Raw genomic sequence first — 15,088 nt, forward strand, 5'->3', positions numbered from 1 at the left:
GAAGTTCTCTCAAGGTATCGCGGGATTTCGCGTTCAGTCACGTGACTTCTCCAGCTCGGTTATCAGGGAAGGTGAGTCACGTGGTTTCTCGGTCTCGGGCGGAGCTGTTACCGTGGAGATTTGGGTTGACTGATGCACAGAGCGGATAAGCGAGAGGACTCGCCTGGACCGAGGCTGCGTTTCTGATTGAAAATTAACCAAATAAACACACAACAAACATCAGGCTCGGTGAGTAGAAAGCGTTGTCTGGCTGTAAAATGTCTGAAGTGTTAAAGGGAAGAGGATTTATTGCGTGGGAATGTGTAATATGTTCGGCAGGTAAAGGGCGCAGACGCTGATGATTCACCTTAATGTTGGATTTTCTTAATAAACTTGTTCAAAAATTCAAATGAAACCTCAGGAGGAAATATTTAAATATGATATTTATTGGTCTTAAAAGATGTCCTCAATCCACAGGTTCTATGGCAGGGGTTCACAAACTTTTACAGCTAGGGACAGTAATGCAACTAGTCTAATATTAGGCACAAATATGTACATAAAATAATCTTATCTATCTATCTATCTATCTATCTATCTATCTATCTATCTATCTATTATTATTATTAATTATTATATATTAATTATTGAGTTAGTCAGATAGTTTTTTAGTTAGTTAGATAGTTAGCTGGCTAGTAAGTTTTATTAATTAGTTAATTGTTTAGTTAGTTAGTTAGATAGTTAGTTGTTTATCTAGTTAGTTGGATAATTGGTTAATTACATAGTTGTATAACTAGTTAGTTACATAGTCAGTTGTTTAGTTAGTTATCTAGTTAGTTAGTTGTTCAGTTAGTTACATAATTAGTTAATTAGATAGTTGTTTAGTTAGATAGTTTGTCAGTTGGTTATTTTTTATTTATGTAGTTGGTTAGTCAGTTGGTTAATTAATCAGTTAGTTGGTTAGTTAGTTGTTTAGTTACTTAGCTAATTAGTTACTTGTTTACTTGGTTACTTAGTTAGTTAGCTAGTTAGTTGTTTACTTAGTTAGTTACTTAGTTAGATATCTACTTAGTTAGTTACTTAGTTATTAATTAGTTAGAACCACACATTGTCCACCCACAGAACACATCCCAGTTGCAGTGTGCTGAAAGACCTGAAACTTTTTAAATACGATATAAACATTAAAATATCCATTAGCTGTTTTTAGGTTAATAAGATTTTGAATTTAATCTGTTCATTTCCCAAACAATTAGGCTTTAATAAAAAATACTAAAAAAAAAAAAAGTGGTCCTCCAGCAGGCTGTGTGATGTATAACCAAGGAGAGCTTCGTGGTTTTGTCGTCACCCAGCTTACATTTTACACTTCTTCATAAAGCATGTAAGAGCCAATTAGTTTACGCTTTCCAGAGGTGCCAGAGGTGCTTTTAGTCTCCTAGCAAACCGCTGAGAAGGCAAAGAAACACACTGTTGTGCTGAATGAACATTTCCAGTCTTGTAATATCGTTATCTTAAACCACGACAGGCCTTTATGCAACACTGAGTTTTTGTGACGGGAAGGATGACGCTTTATCGTTGGTTGGCGTACTGCGTAAATACTGCCATGAATGTGTCCCGCGTTTGCTCTGCAGGCGAGCGTCGAGTCGCTGTGAACTCTGCTGTGCGGCGGCAGAATGCAGTTCGCTTTTCCTGTCAGCAAGAACAGGATCATATCCACCTTTCCCAAGGTAAAGAATCAGAGTCTGATTCACCGGCACTCAATCTCAGCACGCGTTAGTGTATAATCATCCCACATTTCGTCACCCCGGAGATCGGGTAGTGTTCAATCATCGTGAAAATGGATTATTCCAGAGTGCTGCTGAATTCTCAAATCTGATTGGTCAGGAGTCAGGCGTTAATTAATGAATTTTCCCTAACAAGCAATTAATGCGTTATTGTTTCTATAGTAACAGCTCATATGTAAAGTGAGTGCTCAACATTTAAAAAAAACCCAACACGTTTATAATGACGCTAAAGTTTGAGTTTGAATTTCTTTGCGTGTGTGTGTTGCAGTGTTATAATCCACAAGCGTGTTTGCAGATGAAGCAGGACTGGAACGCTAAAGCCAAGCTAGCTTTTAAAGACCGAGCCACCAGGCAGCAGAGGTGAGAGCCGCCACCTTTCATTATGCAGCTGCAGACGTGCGCATCACTTCCTGCGTGACTTCTAGTCCAACTACCTCACTGTTATTGCACATAGTGTATCAGTAGTGTTCGAGTAGCGCTCGAGACCCGGTCTCAGTCTTGTCTTAAACCTATGACAGCATTTCCACGCACAAATACTCGAACTCTTTCAGTCTGGACAGATTGAAGATGTCGAAAGCCGTCGTTGTTGGAGACCTGAACGTAGGGAAGACCTGCTTAATCAACAGGTACGTGAACCCGAAGCCTGACAAGCGTAATGATGTGGGAACGGAATTGCCCGTGACCCGTGAGGCTTATTTGTCACTCGAGAGCGTTTAATCGAGACGGTCTTGTGCTCTAGGTTCTGTAAAGATGCTTTTGATCGCGACTACAAGGCCACCATCGGGGTCGACTTTGAAATCGAGAGATTTGAGCTCTCGGGGCTTCCGTTCTCCCTTCAGATGTGAGTGCTGCTTCTTCATCACAACTTTTCACATGTGAAGTCTATTAAAGAAGAGTTATTCTGTGATTGATCCTCGTAGAACTGGATTAAATCTCTCTAAAAACAAGTCTTGGGCTGAAGTTTGGACACGCCGAATCGTTTTTTAAAATGATAATGAAATATCAATACAGTGGAGTCTACCCAAACGGCTGAGACCACAGTGAAGATCTGTGATTATTATTATTATTAGTTCTTTTCGTTTGTTTAGTTATGGTTTGTTTATTTTGATGTTTTATTTGTTTAAGGTTTTTTTTGTTAGTTATTTGTTTAGTTTAGTATGTTTATTTAGTTTTATTCTTTTTCGGCATTTGTTTTGTTTTTGCTGTTGTTTTTGTTAAGTTGTATGTTTAGTGTTGTTTGTTTTATTATTGTTTTGTTATTTGTTTTGTTTTTTGCTGTTTTATTTGTTTATTTTCTTGTTTTCTTTGTTAAGTTGTCTGTTTACTTTTCTCTGTTTTGTTTTTATTAATAAATTTTTTTTGCTCGTTTTACTTTTTTCTTGTTTGTTTTGTTTTAGCTGTTTTATTTGTTTATTTTCTTTGTTTTTTTTGTTAAGTTGTTTGTTTAGTTTTGGTTGGTTTGTTTAGTTGTTTTGTTTGTTTTTTGTTTAGTTTAGTATGTTTGTTATTTTGTTTGATACTTTTTAGTTTTATTTTTTTGTTGTTTGTTTTGTTTTTGCTGTTTTATTTGTTTGTTTTTGTTTTTTTGTTAAGTTGATTGTTTAGTTTTGGTTGTTTTGTTTTGTTTGTTTTATGTTTAGTATGTTTGTTATTTTCTTTTATACTTTTTAGTTTAATTTTTTTGCTGTTTTGTTTTTTCTGGTTTATTTGTTTGTTTTCGTTTTTTTTGTTAAGTTGTTTGTTTAGTTTTGATTGGTTTGTTTTGTTGTTTTGTTTGTTTAGATTTTTTGTTGTTTTTTTGTTTAGTTCAGTATGTTTGTTATTTTGTTTTATACTTTTTAGTTGAATTTTTTTGTTGTTTGTTTTGTTTTTGCTGTTTTATTTGTTTGTTTTCTTTGTTTTTGTTGTTAAGGGTAAATACAGGCCATGAAGCAACAGTTTGCCAGGAGAAGGAGGTGGAGTATGTAGGGTTAGGGGCGTGTTCAATTTGCATATTCATAACTGGATTTCTTGATGAGGTTAAAAGGGTCATCGTCGCCAGTTATTACATTTACACCAGTTTGTGCAAATCTTTCCAGTCTGAAAGATGAGAAAATGAAGCAGATTTGGAAACGTTGAAGGTTTAAGAGATACAGAGAGTGTAAGGGAGAAAAGGTTTTGTGGCAGATTTGTGTTTATTTGCTCTGACTTGTTTATTTTAATAAACCCAGTCGTGTGTATGCTTTCTTCACCTCGTAGCTGGGACACTGCAGGCCAGGAGAAGTTTAAATGCATTGCTTCAGCGTATTACCGAGGAGCTCAGGGTACGGTCCTCGTTCAACACTCATACACCTTCATTCAACACGCCACAGAACACACACTCGACAGCTCAACATAATGAACATCATTTCTGTGCGGTTTTGGTTTTTTCTTCACAGTGATCGTCACGGTATTCGACATGACAGACATTCTAACACTGGAACACACCAAGTAAGTTAGATATTGTTACTTGGTTTACTTGTGTCTGGGTCAAATTTATGAAGGTTTTGTGCCATTTCCAGTGGTTCTGTACCAGTTTTAATGGTTTTGTGCCATTTTCAGAGTCTTTGTGCCAATGTTAGAGGCCTTCTGCTATTTTTAGAGGTTTCATGCCAGTTTTTAGTGGCTTTGTGCCATTTTTAGAGGTGGTGTGCCAGTTTTTAGAGGCTTTGTGCCAGTTTTTAGAGACTTTGTGCCATTTTTAGAGGTGTTGTGCCAGTTTTTAGAGGCTTTGCGCCATTTTTAGAGGCTTTGCGCCATTTTTAGAGGTGTTGTGCCAGTTTTTAGAGGCTTTGCGCCATTTTTAGAGATGTTGTGCCAGTTTTTAGAGGCTTTGCACCATTTTTAGAGGTGTTGTGCCATTTTTAGAGGCTTTGCGCCATTTTTAGAGGCTTTGCGCCATTTTTAGAGGTGTTGTGCCAGTTTTTAGAGGCTTTGCGCCATTTTTAGAGGTGTTGTGCCATTTTTAGAGGCTTTGCGCCATTTTTAGAGGCTTTGCGCCATTTTTAGAGGTGTTGTGCCAGTTTTTAGAGGCTTTGCGCCATTTTTAGAGGTGTTGTGCCAGTTTTTAGAGGCTTTGCGCCATTTTTAGAGATGTGCCAGTTTTTAGAGGCTTTGCGCCATTTTTAGAGGTGTTGTGCCAGCTTTTAGAGGCTTTCTGCTATTTTTAGAGGTGTTGTGCCAGTTTTAGAGGCTTTGTGCCATTTTTAGAGGTGTTGTGCCAGTTATTAGAGGCTTTGCGCCATTTCTAGAGGTGTTGTGCCAGTTTTTAGAGGCTTTGTGCCATTTTTAGAGGAGGTGTGCCAGTTTTAGAGGCTTTGTGCCATTTCTAGAGGTGTTGTGCCAGTTTTTAGAGGCTTTGTGCCATTTCTAGAGGCGTTGTGCCATTTTTAGAGGCGTTGTGCCAGTTTTGAGAGGTTTTCTGCTATTTTCAGAGGTGTTGTGCCAGTTTTGAGAGGTTTTGTGCCATTTGTAGAGCTTTGTAGAGGTTTTGTGACAGTGTTTAGAGACTTTCTGCTATTCTTAGAGATTTTGTGCCATTTGACTTTTTTTATTTTTTTTTTTAACCTGTGTTTCATTGGTTAGAGAGATCTCCTTGAAGCACTTGTTGCATCTCTGTAAGTAGGAATTTGACTGACATCGGCATTTACTTTGAAGAAATAAACACGCGCGAAACCAAAAGAACCGGCATTTTCTTGTCGTCGATTTGTCTTCGGCTAGGTGATCAACGAAATATACTTTCATATGAGCAGTTAACTACTAGTGTGCAGTGTGACACCAAAAACAACTTCCATTCTGAACCTCCAAAAATAGGTGGAAATGTCATTTTTTTTTGCTGCTGGTAAATGATGGCGTGAGTGTGATGGCGTCAAAGCTGAGCACACGGAGCAGTATCAGCGAGCGTGGTCATTAAACATGAGCCCTAGAAGCTCCTCGTCACTGCGGAGAGGAACCACTGACGTACAGTATATAAATATGTGCGGGTCTTTGTTTCTCTAACGTGTAAAGTTTTTCTCTCAGGCAGTGGCTGATGGAGGCTCTGAATGAAAACGAACCAAACTCCTGCTTCATTTTCTTGGTCGGAACCAAAAAAGATCTGCTGGTGAGAACTTACCTCATCTCCATCATTCTCTCACACCCAGAGGCAAACCAACAGCCATGACACACACACACACACACACACACACACACACACTGTAACGCTTTTATTTATTTATAGATTAGTAATAATATTGTAAGGAATAAACTTCACCATATCCACGGTTACAAAAATGTTTACGTTTCAACCATACAAATCCCCGTGACCGAGCCGTTACTATAGAAACGACGACGTATTCGAACAAACGCATTCATATGAATGTAAACCTGTGATTTGTAGCTGAACTATTGTCACAGCTGCTGTTCTAGAAAATGAATCAACGCCTTCTGACCAATCGGAATGAAGAATTCGACAGCGCAGTAATCCCCCAGCACATTGCGCAGCATAATAACTAAAAAAGGGACAGAATCATCATGATAACTTCATGCAGTTTCCAGATGCTTCCATTAGTGTGTGTTTTGTTAATTAGTCTGCAGAGGAATGCCAGAGGACGGAGAGAGACGCAGTAAAGATGGCGGCGGAGATGAACGCGGAGTTCTGGTCCGTCTCGTCCAAAACAGGTAAAGTACACACCGTGCTCACGGTCACGAGAGACGCGCTACGGATAACAGAGCGCCATATTCCTCATCCTAATGAATCGTGAGCCATGGTTGATGTCTTGATATGTGTAACACATACACGACATGACCCTGTGGTACAGTACTGAGTAGTAAGGGTTTGTCTTTGCTCTGTGTTCACGCTCAGCTGTATGGATGATGATGGTGATGTGCTGATACTATTCTGTGTGTGTGTGTGTGTGTGTGTGTGTGAGACAGGAGAAAACGTGCAGCAGTTCTTCTTCCGTGTGGCCGCTCTGGCTTTCGAAGACTCCGTCCTGAAGGACACGGAGCTCGGGTACAGCACGGCGCGGATCGGAGACGGAGACGTTCTCAGTAAGCGTCTGTTTACTTCCTTTACGTGATGGTGTGTGTGTGTGTGTGTGTGTGTGTGTGTGTGTGTGTGTGAAGGTATGTTCACACAAACACCGATTTTATCGCTGCAAGTCGCCAGTCGCTTTATTATGAAGTCGCCAGTAGGCGTTCCTGTTACTGGTTTCCATGGTAACGTGTATCGGTGGGTGGCACAACCAGCATTCCGCTTTTGAGAACAAACCAGCGTCTGTATGTAAAATTCGCCAGTGTGTACACGCATCATATCCTGTGAGATGAGAGGAGTGTGAGCTCGGGCGCCGGACCGTCTGCGTCCACCAAACAATTCGGGCTCGCAGGCGGCATGGCGGATCACATGCGCTCTGCTGTCTTCACTCCCATTGGGAGTCGCTGCACCAAGTTGCTCGAAATTTGCATAAAGTTAAGCTTTTCTCAACTTTGTCGCGTCGCCGGACACGCCCACATCCAGTCGCTGACGGTCGCTGTTGTCGCTTTCGTTTGTTAGGTGTTGTTTTGTTGGCTTTGTTTTTGTTGTTTTCTTAGTTCTTTTTGTTTGTTTAGTTTTGGTTTGCTTGTTTTCTTGTTTGATTTGTTTATTTTTTGTTTTATTTGTTTTTTGTTTAGCTATTTATTTAGTTTAGTATCTTTGTTATTTTGTTTGATTCTTTTTTTTTGTTTTTTTGGCATTAGTTTTGTTTTTGCTGTTTTATTTGTTTCTTTTCTTTGTTTTTTGTTAAGTTGTCTGTTTAGTTTTCTTTGTTTTGTGTTTGTTTTATTCATTTTTATTTTTTGTTGTTTGTTTTGTTTTTGCTGATTATTTTCTTTGTTTTTTGTTAAGTTGTTTGTTTAGTGTTGTTTTTTGTTGTTTTATTAATTTTCTGTTGTTTTCTTAGTCATTTTTGTTTGTCTAGTTTCGCTTTGTTTGTTTTGTTGTTTTATTTGTTTGGTTGTTTTGTTTGTTTTTTGTTTAGTTTAGTATGTCTGTTATTTAGTTTTATACTTTTTGTTTTATTTTTTGTTGCTTTGTTTTTTGCTGTTTTCTTTGTTTATTTTCTTTGTTTTTTGTTAAGTTGTTTGTTTAGTTTTCTTTGTTTGTTTTCTATTTTATTTATTTACCCCCCCCCCCCCCCCAATCAGGCCATGATTTAAAAGCTGTCTTTTCACGTACGTGGTCTGTTTTGTTATCTCGAGCCCCTGAGGAGAGTTAATAACAATAATGCATCACAGTAAAGCAGGAAGTTGATGTGGTGGTGTTTATTTTTGCAGAAGTGGATAAAACTCAGGCGTCTGCTGAGGTGAAGGCGGGGAGGAAGAACTGCTGCTGATCTGTCGGAGACGCTCTGCACTAAATCACGCTGAAGACCTCAGACGCAGTAGCCCGAGAACTTAAGAGGGGAAAAATCAGAAACTCACAGTCGTGCATTCGGTATCATGTTTCGTCCCGGGACTTTTACTGCTCGAGCTTCATCATGGTGTTTATACTCTCAGTATTGTGCTAGCGTAACCACTGCCGTTATAGAAATAAAATAAACATCAAATACACAATATTTGAGCAGAGGAGAGTAAACCTGCCTGCCTCTTTAACAGAACAGAAATGTTATTCAGTATTTAATCAGCATCGATGGCTGTAACCGAGCAGCTGTTATTAACACATTATTAACACCAATTTGCATTATTTTATGATTTTACCAATAATTTTTTTACAACATTAAATGAAGTGCCGTTTCTCATGCAGTGTGTGTTTTCTCTTTCCTTTCAAACATTAGACAATTATAATGAGGTGTTAAACAATTACATACATACATATATAAAATAATTAAATAAACACATCATTTTTCTGGTCTAGCATGGGTTAAAGAAACGTTCATACTCATCTACTCTTTTTAGAACAACAGTGAAGTAAAGAATAAATATGTCTCTTCCGTAAAATAAAAATGAAAAAGGAACTTAACCTGAAAACAAATACTACTGAATATATACAGCTCAGTAACTTTCATAATTATTTAGAATCATAACTTTTTTCAGTTATTATTGTGAGATAATTAAAATGCTAAAGCGTTTAAAAGGTATTTAAATTTATTTTTGTGACAATTTCCAAGAACAAATCCGAATGTCTAAACAGCTATAGACCGTGAAAGCTGCTGTTCTGCTCCTGGCCGTTAGATGGCGCTGCTGCACTTTTACACTCGAGCGTTAACGCAACCAAGAGGAAGAGCGCTGTTTGTTATTATGGGAAGTAGCAAGTGGACAAGAGAAGCTTTAAAAACTGTAAAATGGCGGAACTGAGAAGCTAATGTTGCTATGTAAAGACGATATAAAGAGTGCACGTCGTTTAGATAAAGTGTGTGGTGAGTTTTTTGCGGTTTTTAAAAAGAGTAGTCGATTTTCAAACGAAGGAGTGTTAGCTGTATTGGGCCGAGCTACAAACGGCTTAATACTTTATTTCCAAGTACACTACTTAGGGTCTGTCATAGTGGGCTCGTGTACTCCATGTAGTGCACTACAGACTCAGCACGGAGTTATTTGTAATTCAGCCTTAGATGTGTTATAGCCTTGCAGCTGTCATGTCATATGTTTTAACGTTCATAGTGTACTCCTGATAGTTTTAGTATTAAAGTAATAAAATGATGAATATATATATATATATATATATATATATATATGTATATGTATATGTATGTGTGTGTGTATATGTATATACATATATATTAATACGTATATACATATATATTAATACACACACACACACATATATATATATATATATATATATATATATATATATATATATATATATATATATGTGTGTGTGTGTATATATATAATGTGTGTGTGTGTGTTTATATTAAAGAAGTCAGACTCGGACCTGGACTCTGACCTGGACCCGGAGCTCAGCGGTGATTGATGTTTGTTCTGTGGTGTCGGAGTGTGTGAATGCTGCAGATAAAATGACCATCGCTACCAAAACCAAAACCTACAAACTGGTAGTCCATAAGAAGGGCTTCGGAGGAAGCGGTGAGTTCCTGCGCTATGCTCTGTATGTACGTCACGCTCACGAGACGTCCGTGCGCGTCTGCCTTGTGATTGGTATCAGGGTGATGTTTAGGCTAGCCCCGCCCACTTTACACTCAAATGAAATCCATGTAGATGTTGAAGAATCGTCGTTTATCCGGAAATCCGTGTGTACTGCGCATCTCTCAGCCTTAATCGAAAGTCATCATATGAAGTAAATGAATTTCCTCGGATGTCATGATGATGTCATAACACGCATTTCCTCTTCTTTGTTGTTTTAAATGACGACCACCAAATGAGCGTTCCACCTCCACATACCCTGTCCTAAATATCAAGTTCTCGCATAACCGATTGTTTACATAGACGATCAGACAAACTCCTGGTTGATCAGGAAATCGAGTGTGTTTTATCACGCCTCTCCTCTTTCAGATGACGAGCTGATGATGAACCCGAAGGTGTTTCCTCAGGTTAAACTGGGGGACATCGTGGAGATCGCACACCCCAATGATGAGTACAGGTGAGAGCGAGAGAGAGAGAAACGGGACGTTTCGGACCTTCCGAAGTTGTGGGACGTGAAATATTGACAATATTACAATGGATTACTCTTAAAAATAAATAAATAAATAAAAAAACCACTTGGAGCTTGTTACATTGACGTTCGAAGTCCGTCCTCGTAAAGAATTCTGCATGTGTATGTGGTGTGTGTAAGTCTCAGCGCCTCCTAGAGGAAGAAGAAATTATGTGATCTAGTCATCTGGAAACTACAGTTTGTCCTGATGAGCGAATAATTCTGATTTCTCTGTTCCGTTTTCTCTCTAGTCCGCTCCTGCTCCAGGTGAAAAGCCTGAAAGAAGACCTGCAGAAAGGTACGAACTCGTGACTGACTGTTTCACTGAAACGAACAGCTTTACATACAGTCAGGGATGCGCTTTCGCAGGGAAGGATACGCTTTCGCAGGGAAGGATGCGCTTTCTCAGGGATGGATGCGCTTTCGCAGGGAAGGATGCGCTTTCGCAGGGAAGGATGCGCTTTCGCAGGGATGGATGCGCTTTCTCAGGGATGCGCTTTCTCAGAAATTCTGTAAATGTAATTTTTAACGGTAACGTTGTTCTCACTTTATTTAACTTTTGGCAAAATGTTGTTGTTGTTGTTTGTGGTAATTTCCGATCTCTACCCGTTCATAACGAATGCATATTTCTTTATGTTCATAAGTTGTTGAGCATTAACAGCAGTTTAGTATTTACTTCATTTGCACAGCGCGGACGATTTTTCTATCGTGCAAATCTCTCAGAATGACCCGTCGCTATAGAAACGATAAGGTATTTTTAACATACCGTTAGAGCGCTTTAATATATAAACCTGTGACTGTCAGAGCTGCTGTTATAGAAAATTCACCACCACTTCCTGACCGAGCCGAAGGAGGGATTGTGTCTCTGTGTGTGTCTCTGTGTGTGTCTCTGTGTGTGTCTCTGTGTGTGTCTCTGTGTGTGTCTCTGTGTGTGTCTCTGTGTGTGTGTCTCTGTGTGTGTGTCTCTGTGTGTGTCTCTGTGTGTGTCTCTCTGTGTGTGTCTCTCTGTGTGTGTCTCTCTGTGTGTGTCTCGCTGTGTGTCTGTGTCTCTGTCTGTGTCTCTGTCTGTGTCTCTGTCTGTGTCTCTGTCTGTGTCTCTGTGTCTCTCTGTGTGTCTCCGTGTCTCTGTCTGTGTCTCTCTCTGTCTCTGTGTCTCTCTCTGTGTCTCTCTCTGTGTCTGTGTCTCTGTCTGTGTCTCTGTCTGTGTCTCTGTCTGTGTCTCTGTCTGTGTCTCTCTCTGTGTCTCTCTCTGTGTCTCTGTGTCTGTCTCTGTCTGTGTCTCTCTCTGTGTCTCTCTCTGTGTCTCTGTGTCTGTCTCTGTCTGTGTCTCTCTCTGTCTCTCTCTGTGTCTCTCTCTCTGTGTCTCTCTCTCTGTGTCTCTCTCTGTGTGTCTCTCTGTGTGTCTCTGTGTAATTTTTAATTTTTTCTTTTTAAATAGAGACGATCAGTGTGGACCAGACCGTCGCTCAGGCCTTCAAGCTTCGTGCATATCAGGATGTCATTATTAACATCGTGGATCCCAAGGTGCTCAGACTTCACATTCACCTTCACCGGAGACCATTATTTTCCTTCTTTTTTTTTTTTTTTTTAAACTTTTTTTTTTTTTTTTTTTTTTAAATTTAAGATAAAACAATCGCACATTTTCCCTACTTCTAATGTAGATCCTAAACCAAGATGTGTTTGAAGTTAGCTACAAGGCTGATTTAGCGAGCAGCTAACAGAAGATTGGGACCACTAGTCGGCTTGTGATCGCTTCCTCTAATCCAGTTCATATCATTTAGTTGCTGTCAGAGCTGCTGTTCTAGAACATTAATCCGCACCTTCTTACCAATTAGTATCTGGAATACGACAGTGTGCAGCCGATAAGAGTCCGGCGTCGGTGTGAACTCCTTTAATACTGATTAAAAATCATCTCAGGGAAATTCCTCAAGAAATCCCGTGAGAAAACGCCAAGAATACATTTCTGGAAATTCTCGGCGAAAAGGGCGTCCACTTTGAAGATGCTGAAATACTAAATTATTTTGATTTATTTTGGATTTTTTAATCACAACATAATTCCCATAGTTCCATTTGTGTTCCTCCAGAGTTTTGATGACTTTATTATTATTATTCTAAAATGTGGAGGAATAAAATAATAATAAAGAATGAATGTGTCTAAACTTTGGACCGGTAGTGTAAATGAGTGTGTGTGTGAGACAGGTCGTGACACTGGATCTGGTGGAGCTCACCTTCAAAGACCAGTACATCGGCCGAGGGGACATGTGGAGACTCAAGAAGAGTCTGGTGAGTCATTCGTCACTCGTAATCCTCAACTATTCGTCCATACGTCATCGTAGAAAACAAGATTTCCTCTCACATCCACAAAAAGAAAGAAAGAAAGAAAGAAAGAAAGAAAGAAATCCTGCAACCCAAGACACATGACATTTTTTTGATTCACTTCCTGTAGCTGAGTGGATTTTTTTTGTTGTTGTTGTTGTAAAAGCTAGGTATTTAAGCGTGTGAATTGTTTGTGGAACGACTCTTTCAGTGTTGTATCTCGGTGCCGTTCTCCCGCAGGTGAGCACGTGTGCGTACGTGACCCAGAAAGTGGAGTTTGCAGGGATCAGGTCAGTCACGGACAGGTTTTTGTCGTCTCCTTGTCTTTATTTCTTGGTCTCTCCATCTTCATGTGTGTGTGTGTGTGTGTGTGTGTGTGTTCTACACTCCAGGGCTCAGGCGAGTGAGCTGTGGGTGAAAGGCGAGAAGGTCACTTGTGGTTACATCAGCGAGGACACGAGGGTGAGGCTCCTCTCCGCACGCTTTAAAGCCCACCGTACAGCACCACCCTTCAGAAGCTACAGACGATATTTACACGTTTCCCAGAAGACATGATTGACCCCGATCATCCCGTTCAAAAGTGTACACCCCCTTCCGGCTCTTCTCGAGCGTCGGCGAACGTGTGCACCTTTTCTAATAGTCGTGTACGAGTCCCTCGGTCGTCCTCGGTGTGAAAAGATGGATCTCGACTTCATGTAGTTGGAGAACAATCTCAGATACGCAGAGGATGCTGGGAAACAGTGAAGAACGTGCAGGAGAACCGCAATACTAATATTGAAGAAACGCAGCAATTCGCATACTGTCGAAAGAACATAAATAGCGTTTTTTTTTTTACAAATCAGGGGCAAATACAATACACCGATATATACGTAACTGAAATGTTTCCAGAAATGATGAAACGTATCTGTGACCAGGCGGAAGTTGCTGCTCGCGTTGTTAATCCATCGTGAACGTCTGTGCTCTAGGTGGTGTTTCGGTCCAGCTCGGCCATGGTGTACATCTTCATCCAGATGAGCTGTGAGATGTGGGACTTCGACATCTACGGTAACTCGGTCTCCTCTCTGTTATCGTTCGGGAGTGTGTCTCCGATCGGCGTAGGAAGGGCGAAGGGCTTCTGGAGTAGAATAGCAGAAAACCTCATCGACTAAGAGTTCAGGAAAGCGAACGAGAGCAGCTCAACGTAGGCATGCTGTAAGACCATCGATGAGAATGTGGGCGTGTCTTTACATCCTTATATGGAATTGTATGTAGGGAGAAGTAGGAAATCATTTTAATCAATGTATTGAAAAAAAATATAAGGTTCTGGGTTTTTTTTTTAAAGCTCAAAACAAGTACAGCAGATACATTTTTAAAGCAATCTTTGTATGTAAAATGTTTCACGTACGTTAACGTGCACCTGTTATGTTTTTTTTGGGATATGACCTTTCATGTAGCGTGTTATAGAGCTGTTTGTGAATGTAAAGACGTCTGCAGAGTTTTGAAAAAAATAATAAATCGAAGCGCACGACAAACTTTTGGGAGTTATCGACTCCCAAAAGAAGGAAGCGATTCTGAACGACTGAAACGAGTCGTTAGTGATTCCAGACTTACTTCATGTACTAACCTACGTAGGTTTGTAACAAAAAGCCCCGCCTCTGGTCTTCATCGGATGCTCGCTGACAGCGATAGACCGATCACGACAGACTGGGACATCTGACCAATCAGAGCAGAGTATTCTCTCTGAAAGGAGGAGTTTAGAACGAATCCTTTAGGAACGAATCCTTTAGGAACGAATCCTTCAGAACGAATCCTTTAGAACGAATCATTTAACGAGTCGTTTTTGATACTGGCTGGAAAAAGATAATGCTGCAGTTTAAATTATGAGCACGTTAAAGTGTTTTTTGACCTCGGATGCGTGTAAATCTATCGGATGAGACCTTTAAAACAAAATTAGACACGTTTCAAAACCATAATAGGTGCGCTTTAAGTGGCATGTAAATAACATTAACTCACACACCTTGAAATCAAGTTTGTAAACAGTATTTTCCCAGCTAGCTAAGCTGACATGAGCGATCCTGACAGGTGTTTTATCATATTCAAAATTACGTACATAAACGTTCATGATTGCTACGACTAATAACAGCCAGATGTGTAACATAAGAGAAAACGTGACTACTCGGGTCCACTGTTTGAATCTGTATATGGGCTTTAAAGTCCCCATGAAATCAAAATGGAGGTTTAATGGCTTTTAGTATGAACATGTTAGCGTTAAGGTTATCTATAAGCTAGTGTGCGGCAAAACAATGACACAACCTTGTATTTAGACGATACTGTATATGCATTGAAAAAGGTACGGTCTCTCTCTACCACCGATACGGAGCAATAGTCACGATGACATCATTCTGCACTT

At 39.7% G+C, this 15,088-nt stretch overlaps 2 protein-coding genes across 8 annotated transcripts in view; both read left to right on the plus strand.

The window, feature by feature from the left end:
* Positions 1-8,533, plus strand: rab36 (RAB36, member RAS oncogene family). Of its 2 annotated transcripts, none has more exons than XM_053644746.1 (11): positions 1-228; positions 1,605-1,700; positions 2,026-2,117; positions 2,318-2,383; positions 2,497-2,598; positions 3,996-4,060; positions 4,175-4,226; positions 5,796-5,877; positions 6,344-6,434; positions 6,690-6,806; positions 8,070-8,533. In XM_053644746.1, the coding sequence occupies exons 2-11, from the start codon at positions 1,647-1,649 to the stop codon at positions 8,126-8,128; spliced, it is 780 nt and encodes a 259-aa protein (XP_053500721.1). In that variant the 5' UTR covers positions 1-228; positions 1,605-1,646; the 3' UTR covers positions 8,129-8,533. The 2 variants fall into 2 exon arrangements, with proteins under 2 accessions (XP_053500721.1, XP_053500720.1); XM_053644745.1 differs by having other exon boundaries at positions 6-228; positions 2,309-2,383.
* A 448-nt stretch (positions 8,534-8,981) lies between these two features.
* Positions 8,982-15,088, plus strand: part of depdc5 (DEP domain containing 5, GATOR1 subcomplex subunit) — a 31,886-nt gene continuing 25,779 nt past the window's right edge. For 3 of the 6 annotated variants that reach the window (XM_053644739.1, XM_053644742.1, XM_053644743.1), the window contains exons 1-9: positions 8,982-9,151; positions 9,655-9,818; positions 10,245-10,332; positions 10,635-10,681; positions 11,822-11,907; positions 12,583-12,666; positions 12,940-12,989; positions 13,092-13,161; positions 13,665-13,743. In XM_053644739.1, coding sequence (XP_053500714.1) covers positions 9,752-9,818; positions 10,245-10,332; positions 10,635-10,681; positions 11,822-11,907; positions 12,583-12,666; positions 12,940-12,989; positions 13,092-13,161; positions 13,665-13,743 — 571 coding nt within the window. In that variant the 5' untranslated portion in view covers positions 8,982-9,151; positions 9,655-9,751. The remainder of the gene's footprint in view (positions 9,152-9,654; positions 9,819-10,244; positions 10,333-10,634; positions 10,682-11,821; positions 11,908-12,582; positions 12,667-12,939; positions 12,990-13,091; positions 13,162-13,664; positions 13,744-15,088) is intronic. The other 3 variants (XM_053644744.1, XM_053644741.1, XM_053644740.1) reach the window with 2 other exon arrangements.

This window comes from Ictalurus furcatus, chromosome 16, assembly GCF_023375685.1.
Source record: "Ictalurus furcatus strain D&B chromosome 16, Billie_1.0, whole genome shotgun sequence".
In the NCBI taxonomy this organism is placed as follows: Eukaryota; Metazoa; Chordata; class Actinopteri; order Siluriformes; family Ictaluridae; genus Ictalurus; species Ictalurus furcatus.

Bases quoted from the DNA above. Each gene is read 5' to 3' on its own strand.
- rab36 (XM_053644745.1), top strand. From the start codon at position 1,647: ATGCAGTTCGCTTTTCCTGTCAGCAAGAACAGGATCATATCCACCTTT. The intron at 2,384-2,496 runs GTACGTGAACCC...CTTGTGCTCTAG, and splicing joins AAGACCTGCTTAATCAACAG to GTTCTGTAAAGATGCTTTTG. The intron at 4,061-4,174 runs GTACGGTCCTCG...TTTTCTTCACAG, and splicing joins GTATTACCGAGGAGCTCAGG to TGATCGTCACGGTATTCGAC.